This window comes from Oncorhynchus keta, chromosome 2 (assembly GCF_023373465.1).
Source record: "Oncorhynchus keta strain PuntledgeMale-10-30-2019 chromosome 2, Oket_V2, whole genome shotgun sequence".
Taxonomy (NCBI): Eukaryota; Metazoa; Chordata; class Actinopteri; order Salmoniformes; family Salmonidae; genus Oncorhynchus; species Oncorhynchus keta.
This window is the reverse complement of record NC_068422.1, coordinates 21481927-21502637: the sequence shown is the minus strand read 5'-3', so window position 1 is coordinate 21502637 and position 20711 is coordinate 21481927. Positions and strand designations below refer to the sequence as shown.

Below are 20711 nucleotides of genomic sequence, written 5' to 3'. Positions count from 1 at the left end.
GTCTCGGGTGAATCGACTGGTTAGTGCTTACCCTCCCCGTCTCGGGTGAATAGACTGCTTAGTGCTTACCCTCTCCGTCTCGGGTGAATCGACTGGTTAGTGCTTACCCTCCCCGTCTCGGGTGAATCGACTGGTTAGTGCTTACCATCCCAGTCTCGGGTGAATCGACTGGTTAGTGCTTACCCTCCCCGTCTCGGGTGAATCGACTGGTTAGTGCTTACCCTCCCCGTCTCGGGTGAATCGACTGGTTAATGCTTACCCTCCCCGTCTCGGGTGAATTGACCGCTTAGTGCTTACCTCTCTGTCTCGGGTGAATCGACTGGTTAGTGCTTACCCTCACTGTCTCGGGTGAATCGACTGGTTAGTGCTTACCCTCACCGTCTCGGGTGAATCGACTGGTTAGTGCTTACCCTCACCGTCTCGGGTGAATCGACTGGTTAGTGCTTACCCTCACCGTCTCGGGTGAATCGACTGCTTAGTGCTTACCCTCCCCGTCTCGGGTGAATCGACCGCTTAGTGCTTACCCTCACCGTCTTGGGTGAATCGACTGGTTAGTGCTTACCCTCTCCGTCTCGGGTGAATCGACCGCTTAGTGCTTACCCTCTCTGTCTCGGGTGAATCGACTGCTTAGTGCTTACCCTCACTGTCTCGGGTGAATCGACTGGTTACTGCTTACCCTCACCGTCTCGGGTGAATCGACTGGTTAGTGCTTACCCTCCCCGTCTCGGGTGAATCGACTGGTTAGTGCTTACCCTCCCCGTCTCGGGTGAATCGACTGGTTAGTGCTTACCCTCCCCGTCTCGGGTGAATCGACTGGTTAGTGCTTACCCTCCCCGTCTCGGGTGAATAGACTGCTTAGTGCTTACCCTCTCCGTCTCGGGTGAATCGACTGGTTAGTGCTTACCATCCCCGTCTCGGGTGAATCGACTGGTTAGTGCTTACCCTCCCCGTCTCGGGTGAATCGACTGGTTAGTGCTTACCCTCCCCGTCTCGGTGAATCGACTGGTTAATGCTTACCCTCCCCGTCTCGGGTGAATCGACTGGTTAGTGCTTACCATCCCAGTCTCGGGTGAATAGACTGCTTAGTGCTTACCCTCCCCGTCTCGGGTGAATCGACTGGTTAGTGCTTACCCTCTCCGTCTCAGGTGAATCGACTGCTTAGTGCTTACCCTCCCCGTCTCGGGTAAATCGACTGGTTACTGCTTACCCTCACCGTCTCAGGTGAATCGACTGCTTAGTGCTTACCCTCTCTGTCTCGGGTGAATCGACTGGTTAGTGCTTACCCTCCCCGTCTCGGGTGAATCGACTGGTTAGTGCTTACCATCCCAGTCTCGGGTGAATCGACTGGTTAGTGCTTACCCTCCCCGTCTCGGGTGAATCGACTGGTTAGTGCTTACCCTCCCCGTCTCGGGTGAATCGACTGGTTAATGCTTACCCTCCCCGTCTCGGGTGAATCGACCGCTTAGTGCTTACCTCTCTGTCTCGGGTGAATCGACTGGTTAGTGCTTACCCTCACCGTCTCGGGTGAATCGACTGGTTAGTGCTTACCCTCACCGTCTCGGGTGAATCGACTGCTTAGTGCTTACCCTCCCCGTCTCGGGTGAATCGACCGCTTAGTGCTTACCCTCACCGTCTTGGGTGAATCGACTGGTTAGTGCTTACCCTCTCCGTCTCGGGTGAATTGACTGGTTAGTGCTTACCCTCCCCGTCTCAGGTGAATCGACTGGTTAGTGCTTACCCTCCCCGTCTCGGGTGAATCGACTGCTTAGTGCTTACCCTCTCCGTCTCGGGTGAATCGACTGGTTAGTGCTTACCCTCTCCGTCTCGGGTGAATCGACTGGTTACTGCTTACCCTCACCGTCTCGGGTGAATCGACTGGTTAGTGCTTACCCTCCCCGTCTCGGGTGAATCGACTGGTTAGTGCTTACCCTCACCGTCTCGGGTGAATCGACTGGTTAGTGCTTACCCTCCCCGTCTCGGGTGAATCGACTGGTTAGTGCTTACCCTCACCGTCTCGGGTGAATCGACTGGTTAATGCTTACCCTCTCTGTCTCGGGTGAATCGACCGCTTAGTGCTTACCTCTCTGTCTCGGGTGTGGTCCATGGCGAAGTAGGCAGGCATGCCTGCAGCTAGCATCCCCAGTATGATAGCCTCAATGTAGACCAGAGCATATGACGTGGCGTCGGGAATTTGCTAAGGAGAAGAACATAGGGAACGTCAAATTATTGTAGCATGACGCTCACTCTTTCAGGCACCTTTTGTTAATTCGATAGATACATGGATAAATATACTTTATTGCTTGTGTATATGTCTGTAACAAGTTTTAGATATAATATAACTATTGCTGTACGTGCTATTCTAACTAAACCATCACGGTGTTATTCCAATTATTAGTTTTATTGGACTTGACTTACATAGTCGAAGGGCTTGGTCCAGGTGTGGATGCGTTGTGTGCCGTTGAGACCTCGTAGGATGGCGTTACTGAGGACGTTGACTGTCATGGGCAAAGAGTGGACGGTAGTACTGTTGAATGCTACACTGTATCTGAAACCCTGCAAAGCGAAGAAAGAAAAAAGTGTCTGTTGTCAATGGTTGTCTGTGTGTGTGTGTGTGTGTGTGTGTGTGTGTGTGCGCAGGCACGCTTGCGTAAAGCTTTGCTTAACTGAAACCCTATAACCAGACAGAAGAGTCAATCAAGGACTGGGCATTTAAAGTGGCATTAGTGGCCTCTCTATGTCCTCTGACCTTATGCCCCAATTATTGGCAAAAGAGCTGACTTGATTTTGATTGGTCAAAATAGTCAGAGGGGGGGAAATCAGAATTGGGCTGCCTGTGGAGACACATCCTATGTGGCTCTGCGCCATAGACAGACAGCCAGGGTAAACGTGAACCACTCTACTGAAGCACCCTACTACCAATTAGGGCACTTGCTGCATAATTAGCCTCAGCCTAAGAGCACTCCATATAGCATCTAATTTAGAACCATCCACATCATGCATATTATCAGAGGGTAAACCGCCCACACACATACACACTCACAGAGAGAAAGAAAGAATGTCACCCTTCTGTAGAAGAGGGGTTATTATTTTTCACCTTGTTGGATCCGGTGACGTTGATGGCTGCACTGTGAGGAGCACAGGACATGTAGTCTGTGTTCTTCATCATCTCCACCTTGATGTCCTGAGATTCCAGGTTACGGATGAAGTCGGAGATATCCGAGCCTGCACAGAGAAACAGACCACAGTTCTTTTGTGTGTGTTTCTAACCAGAGTGTTTCTGGTCCTTCTGTTCATTTCTGTGAACAGATGTTTCTGGTCCTCTACTGCTTGGGAAGAGCTAGATAGAGAACAAAGTATTTCAGAGCTGTAGTGATGGGAGGAGAACACAGTATTCAAGAGTATCAGTTCACAGTATAGAAGAGAGTATGGACTAACCTGATGAGTTCTGGACCAGTAGACTGGTGGTGTATTTCCTGACTGATTGGCTGACGTACCTGATGAGTTCTGGACCAGTAGACTGGTGGTGTATTTCCTGACTGATTGGTTGACGCACCTGATGAGTTCTGCACCAGTAGACTGGTGGTGTATTTCCTGACTGATTGGCTGACGTACCTGATGAGTTCTGGACCAGTAGACTGGTGGTGTATTTCCTGACTGATTGGCTGACGTACCTGATGAGTTCTGGACCAGTAGACTGGTGGTGTATTTCCTGACTGATTGGCTGACGTACCTGATGAGTTCTGGACCAGTAGACTGGTGGTGTATTTCCTGACTGATTGGCTGACGTACCTGATGAGTTCTGGACCAGTAGACTGGTGGTGTATTTCCTGACTGATTGGCTGACGTACCTGATGAGTTCTGGACCAGTAGACTGGTGGTGTATTTCCTGACTGATTGGCTGACGTACCTGATGAGTTCTGGACCAGTAGACTGGTGGTGTATTTCCTGACTGATTGGCTGACGTACCTGATGAGTTCTGGACCAGTAGACTGGTGGTGTATTTCCTGACTGATTGGCTGACGTACCTGATGAGTTCTGGACCAGTAGACTGGTGGTGTATTTCCTGACTGATTGGCTGACGTACCTGATGAGTTCTGGACCAGTAGACTGGTGGTGTATTTCCTGACTGATTGGCTGACGTACCTGATGAGTTCTGGACCAGTAGACTGGTGGTGTATTTCCTGACTGATTGGCTAACGTACCTGATGAGTTCTGGACCAGTAGACTGGTGGTGTATTTCCTGACTGATTGGCTGACGTACCTGATGAGTTCTGGACCAGTAGACTGGTGGTGTATTTCCTGACTGATTGGCTGACGTACCTGATGAGTTCTGGACCAGTAGACTGGTGGTGTATTTCCGGGGAGCCTGGTTCGGTCTCAGCAGGTAGATGGGGAGAAACTGCCGTTCTGGAGCGTGGATCTGGATGTTCCCCGTAGCCAGAGACAATACTAGCACAGCAGCTAGGAAGACCAGGAACAATGCCAGACTGAGAGGGCGAGGGAGTGAGACACACACAAATACATTGGGTAACTGTCTCCCCTGCCACCACATGTATCAAATGGACCTTTGACCCACACTGACACTGTGTTGGGGTTCACACTCACACCCAGAACAGTTCCCTGTCCTTCTCAACCCAGACTAGCCCGTGTAGCCAAAGGCCTTCCTCTCTCTCTACATGTTGAGCATGTGGGGAGGGAACTGCTTACCTCCCTATTATCTTGCCTATAGCCTTAGTACAACAACACAGTGTATAAGGTCAATAACGTCATATTAGGTTAGGTAATAGAGAGGTAAGCAGTTCCCTCCCCAGACTCACGTGTAGACAAAGGCCTTCCTCTCTCTCTGCATGTTGAGCATGTGTAGCCAGGCCACGGTGCTGAACTGCTGTCTCCACAGAGCATGGCCCTGGACCGCCTCTGGCTTGCTGTCAGAGAAGGTCAGTAGTCTTTGGTCAGTGTCGTCCAGAGAGGATGCATCACCCTCATCCTCAACCTGCTCCTGGTTGAACACACTGTAGTCTGGAGACGGGAGGGGTGGGAGAGAGGAATATGTTATTAGGCTATTCAACAGGGTGTACTTTTCGGGCTCACTGTTTAAAATGTTTTTAAAGGGCCTCCCGGGTGGCGCAGTGGTTAAAGGCGCTGTACTGCAGCGCCAGCTGTGCCACCAGAGACTCTGGGTTCGCGCCCAGGCTCTGTCGTAACCGGCCGTGACCGGGAGGTCCGTGGGGCGACGCACATTTGGCCTAGCGTCGTCCGGGTTATGGAGGGGTTGGCCGGTAGGGATATCCTTGTCTCATCGCGCACCAGCGACTCCTGTGGCGGGCTGGGCGCAGTGCGTGCTAACCAAAGTTGCTAAGGTTGTTATCGGAGGACGCATGACTTTCAACCTTCGTCTCTCCCGAGCCCGTAAGGGAGTTGTAGCGATGAGACAAGATAGTAGCTACTAAACAATTGGATACCACGAAATTGGGGAGAAAACGGGGTAAAATAAAACAATGTTTTTGAACAGAAAACGAAAAATAATATTTCTAATTGGACAAGAAAAATCTCCCTGTTTGTCAGTTTTCTTCAGTTCGGTTCCTAATGAATACGACATAGTTGTCAGTAGATTGCATCTTAGATTGCAACATGTGAAGTTAATGTGATAACATGTGCGAACATAAAACTACACGTGACAACATGTGAAATAAATGTGAAATAAATGTGACATGGGATTCAAAATGTAAATGTGAGAATATGAAATTACATGTGACAACATTTGAGCACATGTGAAAGCTGAGATGTCCAATATCATTTAGAATACTACTTTAAAATGAATAGTTGATGTTAATGGACAGTATGCGGCTGTATGCTGATTTACTTGGGACTCAACCTCACTTGGGATTTGAACTCACAACATATTGGTTGCTAGCTACCGGATGTTGCTGCTGCACCACCAGATCTATGGGCATAATGGAGATTGGCTATATATTTATTGCCAAGAATACGTTTGCAATTTGTCTAAAGTTGCAGTAAAAATAAAGTAAAAACGTACAACTTCTTATTTCTATAAACATGACAGTATACTGCTATATTCTGATTTCAATTACTGTAAAATATAATTTTGTACTGTGAACACTGTGTTCTACAGACTAATTGGCAATAATTGGCCATTTCTGCACTTTGCTAAAAGCTGCACAGAATCAAGTAACGTAAGTGTAAAACTAGCAGTGCTCAATGACACTTGAGAGAATATACAACAATTATTTGAGGATTTGAACGTGCAACCCCTTTGTTGGGAGTGCAACAATGTTTCTGCAGTGCTCGAACATACGGTATATTAAAACACTCAAAAAACAAGGGTATGGTTAGTGTAGCGTTGTTCCCCGGGGAAGAAAAAGGTCAAAGATACACTTCACAGCTATACATACTGTAAACTCACATGGAACAGTTCGGTGTACCTCATAGGTATGTCAGATTTTCCCACCCAATATTTTGAACATAAGGAATGATCATCACCGCACTTTAAAATATAGGTGGGGGCAATGTACTGGTTGGGTCTCATTTGCATATTTGGGGGCGTGGTTAAATACACTACATGACCAATAGTATGTGGACACCTGCTCATCGAACATCTCATTCCAAAATCATGGTCATTAATATGGAGTTGGTGCCCCCTTTGCTGCTATAACAACCTCCACTCTTCTGGGAAGGCTTTCCACTAGACGTTGGAACATTGCTGTGAGGACCTTCAATCACAAAAGCATTAGTGAGTTACAATTAGGCCTGGCTCATAGTCGTTGTGTTCCAATTCATCCCAAAAGTGTGCAGGCCAGTCAAGTTCTTCCACACCGATCTCAACCAACCATTTCTGTATGGACCTTGCTTTGTGCACAGGCGCATAGTCATGCTGAAATGGGAAAGGGCCTTCCCCAAACTGTTGCCACAAAGTTGGAAGCACAGAATTGTCTTGAATTCATTGTTTGCTGTAGCGTCAAGATTTCCCTTCACTGGAAGGGGCCTAGCCTGAACCATGGAAAACAGCCCCAGACCATTATTCCTCCTCCACTAAACTTTACAGTTGGCACTATGCAGTCGGGTAAGTAGCATCCACCAAACCCAAATTCGTCCTGTGATGGAACATTTTATGTTGGTGCTTTTCTAAGCTACAGTGAGGAAAAAAGTATTTGATACCCTGCGGATTTGGTAAAACATTTAAAACGACTTCTGTAATACAACTTCAGGTATTTCTTAACGTAAATAATCAATAAAATTGAAGACGGGATGATCGGTGTTCAATACAGGAGGAAAACAAAGTGTAGCTAGCTTTCTGGTCACGCGCCTCTATCTAACAGTACACTTCAAGTGACCCTCGTTCAAGATGGCCGTACTTCTTCATTACACAAAGGAATAACCTAAACCAATTTCTAAAGACTGTTGACATCCAGTGGAAGCGATAGGAACTGCTAGAAGGTACCTTAGAAATCTGGATTACCAATGAAAACCTATTGAAAAGAGAGTGACCTCAAAAAATCTGAATGGTTTGTCCTTGGGGTTTCGCCTGCTAAATAAATTCTGTTATACTCACAGACATGTTTTAGAAACTCAGTGTTTTCTATCCAAATCTACTAATAATATGCATATCTTATCTTCTGGGGATGAGAAGCAGGCAGTTGAATTTGGGCATGCATTTCATCCGGACGTGAAAATAATGCCCCCCTGTCACCAAGAAGCTAACAGTGCAGCTCTTGGTTGTCACAAGTTCTTACAAAGATTGCAGAACTGACATTGTCAAAAGATAAAACTGTTACAACATTTCCACTGAAACATATTTTTGACCTCAAATATGCTAATGCACCCTCCCCTCAGCACATTGCCCCATCTACATCCCAGTATAAGTGCAGTACCTAATCCTGCGTTCTTAATCAAGTGGGAAGTGGGAAATTACCACGATTGTGAAAAATGAATTTGAACGGCCCCCCATCTGGTAATTACTAGTGGGAAATGCATCTATCATCTCAGAGCTCTGACTTCACCCACATGCTGACCTCACCTACTAAGGAAATGACCTCTTTAAGAGGATTTTCAGCAGTTAAATGTAACAAAACATTATTTATAAAAAAGCCATCGATTAATATTGTTTTTGAACTCTATAATTTGTTTACAAGCATGATAGCTGTACTTATAGTTTATGGTTAATGCAACTTGTTGGCTATTAGCCAATTGGCGTTTCTAACCAACATGAATGCATCCAACTTCACAACTAGTACATTCCCACCTCCCACATGGTTATGAATACAGCATTATATTGAATATATTGGGTAGGAAAATGTACCGTTATAGTAGATTATCTGCACATGTACCCTAAAAGGTACCGACCAGTACCATGTGAGTTCCTATGTGTACCTTTGACTTTTAGTACACCGGGGAACAACACTGTACCGTAACCATACTCTTATATTTGAGTGTGTGGCTATACACTCACCGGTCAGTTTATTAGGTACACCCATCTAGTACCAGGTCAGACCCCCCTTTGCATCCAGAACAGCCAGAATTCTATGGGGCATACACGCGATGGACAGCGGTACATTCATGCAGCCCATTCTCATTCCTAAGATGCTCTACTGCATGGGTGTCAAACTCTGGCCCGTGGGCCAAATTTGGCCCGCGGGGTAATTATATTTGGCCCGCGAGACAATACCAAATTACTACTAGAGCTGGCCCGCCGGTATTATACAGCGCATTCACCACTAATACTACGAATCCCATAATGCTCTGCTGTTTTCACGCGCCAATCAGGACAGGACCCAGAAACGCTCTCTCCTCTGATGACAGTAGTCATAGCAACATAGACGCTACAACTGTCAGCGAGCTAACCCTTCCCAAAAATGGCGAAAGAAAGGCAGAAAACAGGAGCTTTCTGGACAAGTGGGAGGCAGAATATCTGTTTACATATGTAAAAGACAAACCTGTTTGTCTTGTTTGTGGAGTCAACGTGGCTGTAAGTAAGGAGTACAACATTAGACGACACTATGAAACGAAACACCATGACAAATACAAGGACCTGGACATGACTCAAAGGAGCCAGAAAGTAGAGGAGATGAAAATAAGTTTGGTTTCACAACAGAATATGTTTAAAAAAGCCACATCACAAAGCGAGGCTGCTGTAAAGGCTAGTTATATAGTGGCAGCAGAGATCGCAAAATCAGCCCGGCCCGAGGGAGAGTTCATGAAAAAGTGCATGATGAAGGTTTGTGACCTCGTATGCCCAGAGAAAAAACAAGCATTTTCAAACGTGAGCCTGAGCAGGAACACAGTAGCTGATCGCACATGTGATCTTACCACCAATCTGTATGACCAGCTGATGGAAAAGGGAAAAGATTTTGTTGCGTTCTCCCTCGCTGTGGATGAGAGCTGCGACGCATCTGATACTGCTCAGCTGTCAGTCTTCATCCGTGGAGTGGACTCAAATCTGTGTGTTTACGGAGGAGCTATTAGGATTCAAATCAATGCATGGCACAACCACAGGAAAGGAAATCTTTGAGGAGGTTTCCAAATGTGTAAGTGAAATAAAGCTGCCGTGGGATAAACTCGTTGGATTAACGACAGATGGTGTGCCAGCGATGTGCGGTAAAAAGTGTGGACTGGTGGGCATGGTGCGGGAGAAGATGCGGGAAGAGAACTGTGCAGGTGAGCTAACTGTTTACCCCTGCATCATACATCAGGAAGCACTGTGTGCCAAAGCCCTAAAGATGGAACATGTTATGACCACAGTAACACAGGTAGTTAACTTTATAAGAGCCAAAGGTCTAAATCACCGCCAGTTTAAATCTTTTCTGGAGGAGTGTGGTTCGGAATACGCAGACGTGCCGTATCACACAGAGGTGAGATGGCTAAGCAGAGGAAAAGTACTGAACAGATGTTTCGAGCTGCGTGAGGAAATATGTCAATTCCTGGAAACCAAAGAGAAGGATACAGCAGAGCTCCGGGAGCAAAAGTTCCTGTGTGAGCTGGCCTTTCTCTGTGACATCTCGAGCCATCTCGATGCGCTGAACCTGCAGCTTCAGGGGCGGGGGCGCATCATCACAGACATGTACGCTGCAGTGAGGGCCTTCAAAACTAAACTGTGCCTGTGGGAGAATCAGATGCTGCAAGGAAACCCTTGCCATTTTCCCTGCTGCCAATCCATAAAAGCGCAGATCTCTACCGCCGTGTTCCCATGCGCAGTTTGCTGAAAAACTCAGTGTTCTCGCCGCTGAGTTTAGCCGGCGATTTGCCGACTTCGATGCCCAGAAATGCAAGTTTGAACTGCTTAGTAATCCCTTCGCAGTTGATGTGGAAAATGCACCAACCAACATCCAAATGGAGCTGATTGAACTCCAGTGCAATGACACGCTGAAGTCAAAGTATGATGCTGTGGGCGCCGCACAGTTTCCACGGTTCATCCCTGACACAATGCCTCAGCTCCGCACCCAAGCTGCTCAGATGCTCTCCATGTTCGGCAGCACTTATCTATGCGAGCAACTTTTCTCCTCGATGAAGATGACCAAAACAACTCACAGGAGACGTCTGACTGATGAACATCTTCGCTCGATACTGAGGATTTCTTCAGCTCAGAGCTTGAGCCCAGACATTGATGAACTAACATCCAATAAGAGATGCCAGGTATCTGGCTTGGGCACATCAGATTAGACCAGTGTGCAATAATTAACGTTTTCTTTATGCACTTTTTCTTGCTACAAGGCATGGGCTTGAATGGTTGATTGATTTATTATCATTTTATTTGTAAAATTATTAGCCAGTGGAAAAAAGTTGATTTTGGTATTTAAATCAGAAGGCTGCAAATAGAAAAGAGGCATACAATTTTTATTTAAATTTTATTTATTTAATAAATGAATGCCATTGATGTGTTTTTTCATTTGAAATTCGATTTTGCATGTCTCCACTATTAAATTATATATTGTATGGTAATAAGCGATGCTTGTTCCATATTCAATGTTAAAGCAAAACTTGTTTGGGTCCATATTAAAAGGTTAATTTGTTCAATGTTGGCCCGTGACTTTGTTCAGGTTTTACATTTTGGCCCACTGGGTATTTGAGTTTGACACCCCTGCTCTACTGGGTTGAGGTCTGGGGACTGCGCAGGCCACTCAAGTAAATTTAACTTGCTGTCATGTTCCAGGTGATGTTTTTCCACTCCTCAATTGTCCAGTGTTGGTGATCGCTTGCCCATTGGAACCACTTATTATTTGAGCTTTTTGGACTGCTGCATGTTTTTCGCACCATTCCCGGTAAACCCTAACAGGGCCTAAAGTTCACACCCCCTGCCAAATGCAGGTAGATTTTGGCATTGGCGGGTAAAATGTTTATTTCACCAGTCACATTGGCAGGTGGTCAGGGCTCCACAGTGGGAGCATTTTACTGGCATTTGTGAATAAAAAGTATGATCACTTTTAAAGTAAAAGAAATGCTGCTGTAGCGGTTTTCAAAGTATTTCTGACGTTTTGTTTCATAGCTGGTAAATTAAATCGTACAAAGTCAAATAACTACGAATCGTAAATAACCTATTCCACCTCGTGCTGCAACGCTGCCTGGCTGGGGTCTGTCCGCACGTAAATGAATTTTTAGAAGCGCTGCACACAGGCATAAAAGTTAGTCTAATTTACTTAAAACTAAAGTCTAGTGAAGTGAGACTCTGTCCTTGTCTTTCTTGGCTATTTATTTTGTTTTTCTATGTTTCAGTTTCAACGGCTAGGGAAGAGAAGACAACCCTTCTCCTATTCAGACTCAATCTCACAGGCACAAACATGACTCGAGGCGCGCTACCACGGCAACCTCCCGCCATCTTGAAGAACGATCTGGCCTTAATGGTCATGTACTCTAATAATCTCCACCTGGCCACCCCTCAGAGCCTGGTTCCTCTAGGCTATGTCCGAGTTTCCTAGGGAGTTTTTCCAAGCCACTGTGCTTCTACATCTGCATTGCTTGCTGTTTGAGGTTCTAGGCTGGGTTTCTGTATAGCATTTTGTGACATCTGCTGATGTAAAAATGGCTTTATTAATACATTTGATTTGATTTAAAGGGGCAGGTGAATTTGTCTAATCTGTGATATTTTGGTTAAAATACTCTTATTAAACAATATACCTCATTACTTCTTACTAGTAATACATTTGTTTTAGAAGCATGACAAAGCATGCTCATGCATTTTTTGTGTTTTGTTGGTGTAATTTGAGCACCCAAGAATATTTTTCTGTGGTAAAAAAAAAATCTGAGGGGCTGGCTGGTAGATTTTTAAATCTACCTGCCACAGAGGCTGGTGGACCAAAAATAACAATGCTATGCCCTGAACTCTAGAAACTGTTGTCAAAAGCCCGGAGTGTGGCTGTTTCTGAGATGGATCCGGCACACCTGGCACTGACGATCATACCAAGCTCAGTCGCTTAGGTCACTAATTTAGTCCATTCTAACGTTCAATCGAACAGAAACTGAATGCCTCCATGTCTGCTTCATATAACAAGCCAGGGTCACGTGACTGTCTGTAGGAGTGATACATTGTTTTGAAAGGTATGGTGTACCTCAAACTGTCCGGTGAGTGTTCTTGGTAACAAGCCGTTTTCCCCCACAGAACTGCTGCTGACTGGATGTTTTTATGTCGAATCTTGTGGCACTCCAGTTTAAATCCAGAGAGCATTTATGCAGACTTAGGGCTAGATTCTATCAGATCAGGAAATAAGGAAATTCAGGTTGCTGGCACCCAAGTGGTTGTGAGTTCAAATCCTAGGTGTGGTTGCATCCCAAGTGCGCTAACCAATGTTGAGGTCATTTCCATTCAAGTTCCAGTCAATTCAGAAAGTGAACCAAATACCAATTCCACATTTTTCGGTATTGAAAAGAACTAATTAGAATGTATGTGTACCTTCTGAATACAGTTAGTTGTTTCACAGTAGATTTACTGTAGAAATACAGTTCAGGCGTAGAAATACTTTAAAACTTGTTTGCACTATTTTCACCATAACTTACAGAATAAATAAAACAACAGTTTGTCATAAAACAAGTATCCTATAAGTTAAAATGCAATTACAAGTGAAGCGTGCCAAGTTAATTTGCAGTACAGATCAAAAAGTACATTGTTATTCACAGTAAATATAGCAAAACACTATTACTGTAGAAATGTATAGTAAAAGTACAAAAATCTACCTTAAAATAAACAACAATGGCCAACAGTGTCATTTCAAGTTATCACATATTGAAACACATGATTTCAAATGTGTTAAATCACATGACATGTCAAAACGTGTTTTTGGAACACGTGAAATTATATGAAAACATGTTTTTCCAAAACTTCACATGTGTAATTGCATGTGTTATTGCTCCTTCAGCTAAAGTGTAACCCAACCTGGGATTTGAACTCACCATCTCTGGATTTGAGGTACACTGAACTGTCTACTCCACCACAAAGTCTGTAGCATTCCCCTACACATTCATTACCTATAATACATCTCTGCACTTAGCAAAAGACTGCCAGCTGCACTGCTATTTTAGTTGTCAGTTATTCTGACTATTCTCTCATTATTTATTTAAATGTACTTATTTCAGCAATTTCAGGGTTTTCTGTACAGTTGTCTAATGTTGGTGTGGCATATAATTATGTTTTAATGGTACTCCTGAATCACTATAATAAATATAATACTTTTTCTTGAGCATATGCGATCACGTGAAAATCCATGTGAACTATCATTGGTGAAGTGTTCTAAGGACACATGGTTTCACATGTGAAAATCCAGATCACCACATGTGACGTGTTCCAGAAACACATGGTTTCACATGTGAAAACATGTGGAAATATCAAATGTGGAATCATGTGGAAATATCACATGTGGAATCATGTGGAAATATCACATGTGGAATCATGTGGTTTTTCCATAAGGGCAGGGCTTTAAAGTGCGACCAAGGAGTTTTATTATGGGAACACTGTGCGATTATGAAAGAAATCTCCCAGATAATAATTGTTGTAATGATAATGTTTCCGAAGTGAAAACGTCTTGATTCTAGCCCAACCAGTACCAAAAGATCTGACCCATATTACCGCAACATGTTTATCTTCCTATAGTGGATCGCTAGGACCCCATTTTACATTCATAAACCATGTCTTTGGTAGTTCTAAAACTACTTGAGCATTGTTAAATAATTTGTTCAATCATGTTACCTCATTGGCTAGCTAGCTAACAACCTGGTAACTTTACCAGTATATCCAAACATTTGCAGGCACAGAAAGAAAGCAAAAGGGATTTCTTCTTCAGGAGCTCAATGATCATAGCAATGAATGAAAGATCTGGTACATCTTTCAATAGGAAAATAGTGTTTTTACACAATGTAGAAACCTAATATTCCACAAAAGACTTTGTAATTTAAATGACAAGTATTTGGATCAACATTTTAGCTTTTATAATAAACTCATGTCTTTACAGTGTTACATATTCGTTTCTAGGTCACAACATGTGCTGCAAAAGTAGCTAGAATTCATGTAGGCCGTATCTCAATAAATAAAATGTAGAATGTTTTCTGGTGCTCCAAAATATAATGTGATGCTCCTAACTTTTTAAAGTTGGGAGCACCAGTGCATGTGTATGTAGAGCCCTGCTTAGTACAGAAGGAGAGAAAAGAAGGCTCACCAGCCTGGTCCACCTCAGCCTCAGCCTCCAGACGAAGAAACACATCCTCCAGCGTTGTCATGGACACCCCGTAGTTGATGATGCCCATGTCTGGCCTGCAGTCTAGTTCTGAGAACAATCCTGAGAGAGTGAAGTCAAGGTACAGTAAGTACAGAACCACAGATCTAAAACTCTACCTGTTATATATGACCAGAAATAGAATTCCTCGAAAGTGAATAGCCCCTCGGACTATAGCAATTTGACTTCCCCGTCATGGGTACACTCAATAGGAATTATATTTCTATGATAGGCGCGATCAACTGAGCCGTAGCACAGAGATTAGTTTCTGACCTGAAAAGGTGTCCATGCTTTCGAAAGGGAGGGTGAATGTCAGCTCAGCCTCTTGTTGCCGTGACAACTGCGCCTTGGGGACGTGGTGCTTGACCAATGATGTGACACCATCCACCTCACACCGTCCACCAATAGACATTCTATAGGAAGGGGAAAACAACATGATTTAGCTGTGGTATGTATGCATCAGTCTTACTGTCATCAAACAACATGATTTATGAAGAAACAATCTGCTGGATGTCTTAAATAGGTCAAAACGCTTTAGGTCGAGATATGTTTTATAGTGCATTTTTTTGTGACATTTAGAGAGCTGTCTGCCGAAATTACCTGAGGTGGTATCCTACTCCACACTTGGTCTTTAGATATAGGGAAGAACCAACACACTTAAGTTGGCCCTGAGAGATCACAGCTTTGCGGTCTAGAAGGGAACGTGGAAAATGAAAGAGAGAGAAAGAGATAAGAGAAAAAGAGAAATTGAGATGGCGAGTGAAAGACGTAAGTGTATTGAGGGATAGAGAGAACCCTGCTACAGATGAACACATTGTTAGAGATAGATAGGGAAGAGATGTGTGTACCAGCGAGTATGTCTGCCTCGTCCATGTAATGTGTGCTGAGCACCGTGACTCTGCCTGCTCTGCGACTCTTCAGCAGAGACCACACCTGGTGTCTGGAACAGGGGTCCATACCAGCAGTAGGCTCATCCAGGAGCAGTATCTAAACATATACACACACGCAAAATCTAATCAAATTCTATTTGTCACCTGCTTCGTAAACAACAGATGTGGACTAACAGTGAAATACTTACTCATAGGAACTTCCCAAAAATGCAGAGAGAAAGAAAATAGAGAAATAATAGAAAAGTAAAACATGTAATAATAAAAGTAACAATAGATACACAATGAGTAGCAATAACTTGGATATATACACTGTACAAGGGGTACAAGTACCGAGTCGATGTGCACGAGGTAATTGGGGTAAATATGTACAGTACCAGTCAGTCAAAAATTTGGACACACCTACTCATTCAAGGGTTTTTCTTTATTTTTACTATTTTCTACACTGTAGAATAATATTGAAGACATCAAAACTATGAAATAACACACATGGAATCATGCAGTAACCAGAAAAATGTATTTTATATGTTAGATTCTTCAAAGTAGCCATCATTTGCCTTGATCACAGCTTTGCACACTCTTGTCATTCTTTCAACCAGCTTCACCTGGAATGCTTTTCCAACTGTCTTGAAAGATCCCACATATGCTGAGCACTTGTTGGCTGCTTTTCCATCACACTGCAGTCTGACTCATCCCAAACCATCTCAGTTGGGTTGAAGTCAGGGGATAGTGGAGGCCAGGTCATCTGATACAGCACTCTATCACTCTCCTTCGTTAAATAGCCCTTACATAGCCTGGAGGTGTGTTGGGTCATTGTCCTATTGAAGAACAAATGACAGTCCTACTAAGCGCAAACCACATGGGATGGTGTATTGCTGCAGCATGCTGTGGTAGCCATGCTGGTTAAGTGTGCCTTGAATTCTAAATAAATCACCAACTGTATCACCAGCAAAGCACCCCCACACCATCACAACACCTCCTCCATGCGTCATGGTGGGAACCACACATGCGGAGATCATCCGTTCACCTACTCTGCGTCTCACAAAGACACGGTGGTTGGAACCAAAAATCTCAAATGGATTCATCACATCAAAAGGACAGGTTTCCACCGGTCTAACGTCCATTGCTCATGTTTCTTGGCCCAAGCAAGTCTCCTATTATTGGTGTCCTTTAGTAGTGGTTTCTTCACAGGAATTCGACCATGAAAGCCTGATTTATGCAGTCTCCTTTGAACAGTTGATGTTGAGATGTGTCTGTTACTTGAACTCTGAAGTATTTATTTGGACTGCAATTTCTGAGGCTAGTAACTCGAAGTAACTTATCCTCTGCAGCAGAGGTAACTCTGGGTCTTCCTTTCCTGTGACGGTCCTCATGAGCCAGTTTCATCATAGCGCTTGATGGTTTTTGCGACTGTACTTGAAGAAACTTTAAAAGTTCTTGAAATGTTCCAGAATGACTGACCTTGAAGTAATGATGGACTGTCCTTTCTCTTTGCTTATTTGAGCTGTTTTTGTCATAATATGGACTTGATATTTGACCAAATAGGGCTATCTTCTGTATACCCACTTACCTTGAAACAACACAACTGATTGGCTCAAACACATTAAGGAAAAGAATTCCACAAATTAACGTTTAACAAGGCACACCAGTTAATTGAAATGCATCCCAGGTGACTACCTCATGAAGCTGGTTGAGAGAATGCAAAGTGTGCAGAGCTGGGGCGGCTACTTTGATTTGTTTAACTCTTTTTTGCTTAATACATGATTCCATGTGTGTTATTTCATAGTATATGTTGTCACTTTTATTCTACAATGAAGAAAATAGTAAAAATAAAGAAAAACCCTGCAATGAGTAGGTGTGTCCAAACTGTCCAAAAATGTGCTTTTCATTCAAAAACAAGGACATTTCTAAGTGACCCCAAACGTTTGAACGGTAGTTTGTGTGTGTGTATACATACAGTTGACGTCGGAGGTTTATATATACCTTAGCCAAATATATTTATACTCAGTTCTTCACAATTCTTGACATTTAATCTTAGTAAAATTCCCCTGTCTTAGGTCAGTTAGGATCACCACTTTATTTTAAGAATGTGAAATGTCACAATAACAGTAGAGAGAACGATTTATTTCAGCTTTTATTTCTTGTATCACATTACCAGTGGGTCAGAAGTTTACATACACTCAATTAGTATTTGGTAGCATTGCCTTTAAATTGTTTAACTTGGGTCAAACGTTTCGGGTAGCCTTCCACAAGCTTCCCACAATAAGTTGGTGAATGTTGGCACATTCCTCCTGACAGAGCTGGTGTAACTGAGTCAGGTTTGTAGGCCACCTTGCTTGCACACGTGTTTCAGTTCTGCCCACAGATTTTCTACAGGATTGAGGTCAGGGCTTTGTGATGACGACTCCAATACCTTTACTTTGTTTTCATTAATCAATTTTGCCACAACTTTGGAAGTATGCTTGGGGTCATTGTCCATTTGGAAGACCCATTTGCAACCAAGCTATAACTTCCTGACTGATGTCTTGAGATGTTGCTTCAATATATCCACATAATTTTCCTCCCTAATGATGCCATCTAGTTTGTGAAGTGCACCAGTCCCTCCTGCAGTAAAGCACCCCCACAACATGATGCTGCCACCCCCGTGCTTCACGGTTGGGATGGTGTTCTTCGGCTTGCAAGCCTCCCCCTTTTCCCTCCAAACATAACAATGGTCATTATGGCCAAACAGTTCTATTTTTGTTTTGTCAGACCAGAGGATATTTCTCTAAAAAGTACGATCTTTGCCCCCATGGGCAGTTGCCAACCGTAGTCTGGCTTTTTTATGGTTTGGAGCAGTGGTCTCTTCCTTGCTGAGCAGCCTTTCAGGTTATATTGATATAGGACTCGTTGTACTCTGGATATAGATACTTTTGTACCTGTTTCCTCCAGCATCTTCACAAGGTCCTGTGCTGTTGTTATGGGATTGATTTGCACTTTTGGCACCAAAGTATTCATCTCTAGGAGACAGAACGAGTCTCCTTCCAGGGCGGTATGACGGCTGCATGGTGCCATGGTGTTTATACTTGCGTACTATTGTTTGTACAGATGAACTTGCTAACTTCAGGTGTTTGGAAATTGCTCCCAAGGATGAACCAGACTTCTGGAGGTCTACAATTTCCTTCTGAAGTCTTGGCTGATTTCTTTTGATTTCCCCATTATGTCAAGCAGAGGCACTAAGTTTGAAGGTAGCCCTTGAAATACATCCACAGGTACACCTCCAATTGACTCAAATGATGCCAATTAGCCTATCAGAAGCTTCTAAAGGCATGACACACACACACACACACGCACACGAATGTTCAAAAGTTGTGTCCTTGTCGTTGAAAGAAAAGCACACATCTTGTCCATTAAAATAACATAAAATTGATCAGAAATACAGTGTAGACATTGTTAATGTTGTAAATGACTATTGTAGGTGGAAATGGCTGAAATTGCAAAAGGGTTTTCTAATGATCAATTAGCCTTTTAAAATGAGAAACTTGGATTTGCTAACACAACGTGCCTTTGGAACACAGGGTGATGGTTGCTGATAATGAGCTTCTGTACACCTATGTAGATATTCCATTAAAATAATCAGCTGTTTCTAGCTACCATAGCCATTTACACTATTAACAATGTCTACACCGTGTTTCTGATCAATTTGATGTTATTTTAACGGACATTTTTTTTTTTAAACAAGGACATTTCTAAGTGACACCAAACTTGTATGATCTACCCTCTAAATTTAGTATTTTTTTAATTAACTATTTATCAGTCTTATGGCTCGGTGGTAAAAGCTGTTCAGGCTCCTGTTGGTTCCAGAATTGGCCCATCAGTACCGCTTGCAGTGCGGTAGCAGAGAGACAGACAGAGAGAGCGAGAGAGATAGACAGACAGAGCGAGAGAGACAGAGAGCGAGAGAGACAGACAGAGAGCGAGAGACAGACAGACAGACAGAGAGCGAGAGACAGACAGACAGACAGAGAGCGAGAGACAGACAGACAGACAGAGAGCGAGAGACAGACAGACAGACAGAGAGCGAGAGACAGACAGACAGACAGACAGAGAGCGAGAGACAGACAGACAGACAGAGAGACAGACAGAGAGCGATAGACAGAGAGCGAGAGACAGACAGAGAGCGAGAGACAGAGAGCGAGAGACAGACAGACAGAGAGCGAGAGACAGACAGACAGAGAGCGAGAGACAGACAGACAGAGAGCGAGAGACAGACAGACAGAGAGCGAGAGACAGACAGACAGAGAGCGAGAGACAGACAGAGAGCTAGAGAGAGAGCGAGAGCGAGAGACATACAGACAGACAGCTAGAGACAGACAGAGAGCGAGAGACAGACAGAGAGCGAGCGACAGACAGACAGACAGAGAGCGAGCGAGAGACAGACAGACAGACAGAGAGCGAGAGAGACAGAGAGCGAGAGACAGACAGACAGAGAGCGGGAGACAGACAGACAGCGAGACAGACAGACAGAGAGCGAGAGACAGACAGACAGAGAGCGAGAGACAGACAGACAGAGAGTGAGAGACAGACAGACAGAGAGCGAGACAGACAGACAGACAGAGAGCGAGACAGACAGACAGACAGACAGACAGACAGACAGACAGACAGACAGACAGACAGACAGAGAGCGAGAGAGACAGACAGACAGACAGAGAGCGAGAGACAGAGACAGAGAGCGAGAGACAGACAGACAGAGAGCGAGAGACAGACAGACAGAGAGCGAGAGACAGACAGACAGGCCATTTCTGTTGTGTTGTGAGGGTGGATGATCAAGGATCCAGCTACCTTGGGGTCTCCCAGGATGGCTATGCCCACAGACAATTTCCTCTTCTGGCCTCCACTCAGGTTCTTAGCCTGGGCGTCCATGATCTTCTCCAGGTCTAGATCCTTCAGCACCTTGGACACCTAACAGACAGATCCAACACACAGGAGGGAGGGAGAGAAAAGGATGTGATCCAAACATGACTCAATATTATCCATCTTGTGAGTTGAAGCTGAATTCAGAAATACGGAAGCAACATAGAGGCCTGCCAGTTACCAACCAGCCATGCTAGAGTGGCCGAGTGATCATATATGA

At 44.2% G+C, this 20711-nt stretch overlaps 1 protein-coding gene across 1 annotated transcript in view; it reads right to left on the bottom strand.

Annotated features, from left to right (window-relative positions):
- The window catches only part of abca5 (ATP-binding cassette, sub-family A (ABC1), member 5), a 123705-nt gene that overhangs the window by 50552 nt on the left and 52442 nt on the right, over nt 1–20711 (bottom strand). Inside the window, exons 13-22 of the mRNA XM_052473580.1 lie at nt 20420–20539; nt 15560–15698; nt 15312–15402; nt 14985–15124; nt 14655–14774; nt 4818–5019; nt 4321–4487; nt 3095–3222; nt 2416–2553; nt 2081–2194 (exon numbers count right to left, since the gene is read on the bottom strand). Coding sequence (XP_052329540.1) covers nt 2081–2194; nt 2416–2553; nt 3095–3222; nt 4321–4487; nt 4818–5019; nt 14655–14774; nt 14985–15124; nt 15312–15402; nt 15560–15698; nt 20420–20539 — 1359 coding nt within the window. The remainder of the gene's footprint in view (nt 1–2080; nt 2195–2415; nt 2554–3094; nt 3223–4320; nt 4488–4817; nt 5020–14654; nt 14775–14984; nt 15125–15311; nt 15403–15559; nt 15699–20419; nt 20540–20711) is intronic.